This window comes from Nannospalax galili, unplaced genomic scaffold, assembly GCF_000622305.1.
Source record: "Nannospalax galili isolate Female #2095 unplaced genomic scaffold, S.galili_v1.0 scaffold305, whole genome shotgun sequence".
NCBI classification, from domain to species: domain Eukaryota; kingdom Metazoa; phylum Chordata; class Mammalia; order Rodentia; family Spalacidae; genus Nannospalax; species Nannospalax galili.
The window spans coordinates 1,219,897-1,227,135 of NW_008356258.1; the positions used below are offsets into that span (position 1 = coordinate 1,219,897).

At 37.8% G+C, this 7,239-nt stretch overlaps 1 protein-coding gene across 11 annotated transcripts in view; it reads right to left on the reverse strand.

Moving 5' to 3' along the window:
* The window catches only part of Lrba (LPS responsive beige-like anchor protein), a 674,454-nt gene that overhangs the window by 510,104 nt on the left and 157,111 nt on the right, over positions 1 to 7,239 (reverse strand). For 7 of the 11 annotated variants that reach the window (XM_029556707.1, XM_029556709.1, XM_029556712.1 and 4 more), the window contains 2 exons: positions 5,278 to 5,437; positions 1,461 to 1,911 (listed from right to left, as the gene is read on the reverse strand). In XM_029556707.1, the coding sequence (XP_029412567.1) occupies positions 1,461 to 1,911; positions 5,278 to 5,437 (611 nt within the window). The remainder of the gene's footprint in view (positions 1 to 1,460; positions 1,912 to 5,277; positions 5,438 to 7,239) is intronic. The other 4 variants (XM_029556708.1, XM_029556715.1, XM_029556713.1 and 1 more) reach the window with 2 other exon arrangements.

Sequence of the window (7,239 nt, forward strand, 5' to 3'; positions counted from 1 at the left end):
CTTAAATGAACAGAGAAATACATTTGTTATAAATATGGAAAACACAATAAATTGTTAAAGGTGATTAAATATCATATTAGCAACTTAATGATTCAAGAGAAATAAATTTTTTTGTTCTAGGAACTTTCCAGTACATTAGTTTGTTTCCTGATAAAAATACTAATTTTAAAAGAATTTATTCAGCCGGGCGTGGTGGCACATGCCTTTAATCCGAGCACTCAGGAGACAGAGGCAGGCAGATCTCTGTCAGTTCATGTTGGAGGTAGAACCTAAAAAAAGTTTAAAAAATATAAAGAAAACGTTCAGGCAGGCTGAGGATATAGCCAGTAGTAGAGCCTGGCATACTGAAGCCCTGGTTTCATCCTGAGCAGTGTGCACAAGCATACACACACACACACACACACACACACACCACACAAATTGGAAAAGCTAGGAAAAAGGCAAATCTACAAAACATTTCTTAAGGCAACACAATCGACAAAGGTAGGGAATCCGTACTCGGCTTTCTCAAACTGCTAGTGCTCAGTAACACCTGGCTGAATTCGTGTGTCTGCGAAAATCCACGGTCTCACTTTTTCTCCATAAAGGCCCAAACAGTACTGGGAGCAAGGGAATGATAGGCAGCAATGTAAGTAAAGACAGTGTTTGAACTGTAACAGGATGGAGGGAGGGAGGAAGGGAATGGCATTTTTACATAGAACTTAAAATTATTTAAAAAAATAATTTTATGGGGCTGGAGAGATGGCTCAGTGGTTAAGAGCACTGACTGCTCTCGCAGAGGACCTGGGTTCAATTCCCAGCACCCACATGGCGGCTACAAACTCTCCTTAATTCCAGTTTCAGGGGAATCTGAAGGGGCCTTCTGACCTCTGCAGCATTGCACAACACAGGTGCACTCACATACATGCAGTCATCTGTAACTCCAGTTCCAGGGTATCTGATACCCTCTTCTGACCTCCATGGGCATTTCAGGACACAGGTGTTTTTATATGCCATGCAGGCAATACACTCATACACATAAAATAAAAATAATAAATAAAATACTTTTTTAAAAGTCTTAAAAAAATAATCTTAGTGGTAATCTTTAAGATCACTGGCTGCTCTTGCAGAGAACCTGGATTCAAATCCCAGCATCCACATGGTGGCTAACAACCATCCATAACTCCAGTTCCAGGGGATACAACTCCCTCTTCTTACCTCCGAAGGCACTGCACAACACAGGTACACTTACATACATGCAGGCAATACACTTATATATATAAAATAAAAATAATAAAATATTGAATATTTGAAATTCTGTACAACTCATACAACAAAACTATCCTTGCATTTTTTATAAATTAGAGGAAAATATTTCACTAAAATATTGTAACTACAAAATTTAGCAGATTCAAAATGAATTCCTGTTTACCTTTACATTGCAAACCTGAGCAATGTAAAGCAAAGGACTATTTTCATACCTGTCAAACGATCTGAACTGCACAGACTGGTCAACAGGCAGATCTCCCAGGGCACCAAGGCAGGCTGGTGGCAAGAGGGCAGGATCCACTGTGACTCCATCTGCTGGTATGTTAACCAAGCTTCGGAGAATGTCCTTCACATTGACATTTTTTGAAACTGGAACTGATGGTGTCACCTTGTTTTCCAACTCATTTCCTCCATCAATTTTGGTTTCCTGAGATTTATTGACTTCTACAGAAAGAGTGCACAGCACCTCACTGATGGCGTCTGGACCAGCGCTGACACCCAGAGGCGCTGCTGGAGAAGCTACAGATGCGCTGCTTCCTAAGCCAGAAGCCGCTTCCTCACCAAGGCCAGAGTCCCTCCTTCGAGAAGATGAGGTGCCTTCCATTGATTCTTCTGCTGACGATAGAGTTAAAGAGCTAAATTCTGCCGGTGTGTTTTCTGCATCTTACCCCAAAACAGAGCAGAGTGAATTAAAAAATTAGGAACTGATTTTTAAATGGTATATTCAAGTACAAGATGTCATCCAGGATTCTATAAATAAATGTCATCTTCTCAAAAGGAAAACTAATAACACAGACTATAAAACATAGTAAGGGAATGTACCTATAATCAAATCAGATAAGTAAATAATAAAGGCCTGCAACAGCCTTCAGAAGTGATTGTGGCATACCAATGGATAGTAACACAAAGCTGAAAGCCAACAGTACATAAAAGTAAAACTTCTACCTCACACATGGTTTCTACTGCTGGAAAAATGGCCAGCCCCTCCCATATACAGAATAAATCAATGCTGCTTAAAATAACAATCAAGAGGGAACACTCTATCTCTGTTGAGATAGGGTCTCATCCATCCTAGACTTACTATGTATCCAAGGAAGACCTTGAACTTCTGATCCTCCTGCCTCCACCGCCTGAGTACTAGGACTATAGGCATGAACCACCACAACCAGTTAATGAGGTGCTGGGGATCAAACCCAGGGCTAGATGCATGCTAGGCAAGCACACTACCAACTGAGCTATAACCCCCTTTTTTTTGTCTAATTTTACTCACTTCAATCAAGCTTCCAATCATTCCAACAAAGATGCTCTTTTCAAGTTAATCAAAAAAGGTGTAAACCTTTCTAAATTTAAAGTTTTCCTCACTAACAACACTCAACACAAAAGCAGCTACCCAATGTTTTCTGGAACTTGATAATTCTTTCTTCCCTTAGCCCATGGATACCATGCCCTTTTGCTTTTCCTTCTATCCACCACATCACTGGTCATTCCTCATTAATGTCCCTCACTTTTTACCCTGAGTTAGTACATTTGGATTGGGTCAGTCCTCCGTCCTTTCAGTCCTCATCTTCTCATCACCTATCTACATGTATTCTCTTAGTGGTCCCACTCACTCTCAAAATTTCAAGTACCTCTACAATTGCCCCGCACACATGAAGAACTCATATGTACTGTTTTATCACTGCCTGCCCTACACCTTGTACATCTAAAGTCAGCATGCAGAAAACTGAAATGTCCCACCCTTAATATATCCTATTATATCTTGTAGTCATTACTGAATACACTTTTATTTTAAAGATGCCTACATTATACTTCAGAAATACCATTTTTCTGTTACCCAAATATAACCAGAATCACATTATCTGTGTGGTTACCACCCTAGTTCTTCCAGTCAAGTAAACTGTACTGTCCTCCTAACTTGTAGTGAAAGGCAGTTACTCTAATGATCCTACTGATTCATACCACCTGGTATTTGAGAAATCCATCAATCTGGGCTGAGACCAAATTCACCAACAGAATGGTTAACCAATACAACAGAATCAGAAGTAACAAATAATTACAAGGCCAAGCTTTTTGGTGGGCGGGGGGGCTTTTTGAGACAGAGTCTCCCTGTAATACCAGCTGGCCCGGAACTCACTATGTAGACCAAGCTGGCCTTGAACTCAAAGAGATCTACCTGCTTCTACTTCTCAAGTGCTGGGACTAAAGGCCATGCTGGCCTTTTTTGAAATCACTGAGTTTCAAGGTCCTGTGTCCAAACACTAGTTTTTCTTCTCAGAGGTGAATCCAGAGTATTAAATTTTACTGATTATTATTATGTGTGTGTTTAATATGTATGTATCATGTATATGTGTATGAGAGTTCTGGTGCATACATACCATAATATACATATGGATGTCAGTGGACAACTTTTGAGAGTCAGTTTTCTCCTTCCACCATGGACTACAAGGGACTGAACTCAGGTCATGAGGTTTGCATGTCAAATATGCTTTTACCAACTGAACTATCTCAGAATGTTACCTTAAAAATCCACGTCAGTTGTAATTCCTGTACTCAAAATATTCCAATGACTGCTCATTTCTCTTACAGAAAAATCCATAAACTACCTCTCATAGTCATGCCTGACATTTTTATTTTATTCAATTCTTTTATTATCATTCTTACAACCTTTTAAAATATTATAAAATTCATTTGTTAAAAATACTTATTTTTTCTGGGTGTGGTAGCACATGCCTTTAATCCCAGCACTGAGGAAGTAGAGGTAGGCGGATCTCTGTTAGACAAGGCCAGCCTGGTCTACATAGTGAGCTCCAGGCCATCTGGGGGGTTAAAGGGAAACCCTGCTAGAACATAAGCTCCATGAGGGCACAGTCTCTTCCTGTATATTTGAATCTGTATGGATATACTCAAGTACCTAATAGGTATTCAAAGAATATCTACTGAAAAACTGAAATGCCTCCTCTGAGAGCAACTACTTCTACAGTTATAACAGCTGTCTAATCTAACTATAATTCTATAGCTGGAAGCTAGTTTTTTTTGTTTTGCCTTGTTTTTTAAGGCAGAGTCTCACTATGAGGCCCTAGTTGGCTTGGAATTTGCTAGGTAGACCAGGCTAGTCTTGAACTCATAAAGATATGCCTGGTGCTCTGTCTCCTAAGTGCTGAGAGTGAAGGTGTGCACTGCAATGTGCCCAGTCCTTTAAAATGCTTTTGTTTTTTGTCTTTTTGAAGCAGGGTCTCCCTGTAGCCCCAGCTGTCCTGGAACTCACTATGTAGACCATGCTGGCCTTGAACTCACACAGGTCTGCCTGCCTCTACCTCCCAAGTGCTGGGACTACAGCATGCGCCACCATGCCCAGCTAATATGTTTTTTTTTAAAAAAAAAAAAAAAAAACTGGAAGCTACTTTTAAAACTGCATTTATTACCACTCATTTTTTTAACTTTTTTTTTAATTTTATGTGCGTGCATGTATTGCCTGCATGTAGGTAAGTGCACCCGTGTCATGCAATGCCCGCAGAGGTCAGAAGAGGCTGTAGGCTGTCAGATCCCCTGGGACTGGAGTTACGGACAGTTGTTAGCTGCCATGTGGGTGCTGGAATTTGAACCCAGGTCTTCTGCGAGAACAACCAGTGTTTTTAACCGCTGAGCCATCTCTCCCCACCACCACTAATTTTTAAATGACCTGCAATTCTTCTACTGTAAGAGAATCCAAGTTCCCCTTCACAGTAAATGCTGCATTAAAAACTTTTGACTTTTTATTTATAAAGGATAACATTTTCTCACCCTTTAATTAGATGGCTCAATTTCAGTACAAAATCATCTTCCAATTATAAATAATTATATAAATTTAAAATAAATTATTTAGTTGTAGGTAAACATAAATTAATAACATATTCTATAATAATAAATGTTTTCATACAAAGTTAAGATCTCACTTTACACATAGATGGCTTTAAGTATCAGAATCAGTACTTTAACAGGTAAGGTTTCATTTGAACTTTGGATATCGAGGAGTAAAATATGGAAACTTACCAGGAAGTGATGTATTCCCATTTTCACTACCAGTTTCCTTAAGTGACTGACTATGCCTTTCATTTGGGGGTTCCAAAATGTCTCTATACTTTGAGACCATAAGAACAGAGATAAAGTACACAACAGCCAAAGCTAAGAATTGAGCTTGCTTGCTATCCTCCTAGGGAAAAAAACAAAAGTAATTTTCATGCCACTATTAATATATTTCACATCAAAACACTTAAATATAAACAGTTCACAGATCTTTCAATATGCACAGAAAATAAAATATTATCATTTTAAATAATACTTAATACAGTAATTTTTAAATGCACTTGAGCAAAGATCAGGAAGACTCTTGCCAAATGCCTTTAAATGAGAACTTTTATGCTTAGAAACACAGAAAAAGAAAATGTGGTTGAAGTTTTAAAATTTAAAATGTGGTTGAAGTTTTAAAATTAAATATACAACTAAACAGACACGTTGAACCATATAGGTTCAACTTAATTACTTTAAGCAAAAAGAAAATTTCTCTATCACATCCTAAAATTAACAGTATCTCAAGTAATTGGTAAGTTGTGATGGAAAGTCTAGAGATGAAGTTCAGGATACAGCACTTGACCTAGACCTTGGGGTTTGTTGCCTAGAAATAGATGGGAGCACATGGGCAAAATAAGATTAAAAGTTAATAATTACTGTCAGAAGTTCTAGATAAAACTTCAAAAAAAAATAGATAGCAAGAGCTCCTTTAACACATAACTGCTTAAAGTAACAGACACATTTCTTAGTATGATGAAATCTATGGTACTTAGTAGGTTTGTATGTAACAACTTCTTAGTCTTGTTAGAAGAAATAAATGGATGCTTTTCATTTTTCATTAACCATCCCCTTCCTACCATGTATCATACCTGCTAATGATGACAACCATTATGTAACTCATTTACTCGGTCTTCTTAATCAGTTATTGATTATTTATGCCTACCTACAACTTTATTCACCTCATCAAATTACCTAAGTCCTTTAGTCCCTCCTTCCACCTCTTACACTGAGTGCTGTTAAGCACACAACAATCTAATGTTGCTTTATGAGAACTAAATGACATGGTACATATAAGTGTCTAGTACTGCGCTATTCATAGTCAGAATTTAAATACTAAGCAGTGACAACATTCCAAATTCTATACATGCATTAAAACCTATTCAAGAATAGATGTGGGAGCTAGAAAACTAGAAAAAGAGGAAATAAAAAGAAAAATTGTGTTTATAAATCTCTTAAGAAATTCATATGTAGCCGGGCATGGTGGTGCACACCTTTAAACCCAGCACTTGGGAGGCAGAGGCAGGTGGATCTCTGTGAGTTCAAGGCCAGCCTGGCCTACATAGTGAGTTCCAGGACAGCTGGGGCTACAGGGAGACCCTGTCTCAAAAAGACCATAAAAAGGAAAGAAAAAAAAATACATATGTAAAATATATTTAGAGTGCCAATACCACATATACATAGTAAGTGTTCAACAAATACTTACTTACTAAAGGTAACATTCCCAGTAGTGATGAAATTACATTTGACCTTTAATTTAAGCTGTATAACTTTATATAACTAAATTTTTTACATAAAATTTAACTACATTACTATATTCTATATTAAAATCTGCTTTAAAAAATGATTGTCAGCTTTAAAAAGTAAAAAAGTCAAGCTGGACATGGTTAATCTCAGCATTCAAGAGGCAGAGGCAGGCGAATCTTTGTGAGTTCGAGGCCAGCCTGGTCAACATAGCGAGTTCCAGGCCAGCTGGGGCTTCAGGGAGACCCTGTCTCAAAAAAAAAAAAAAAAACGACAAAAAAAGTAAAAAAGACAACAAGGCATGGTAACACATGACAGTAATCCAACACTCAGGAGGCTGGAGATGATGGTGAGCTGGAAGCCAGCCTAGGCTACATAATAAATAAATAAATAAATAAATAAATAAATAAATAAATAAATAAA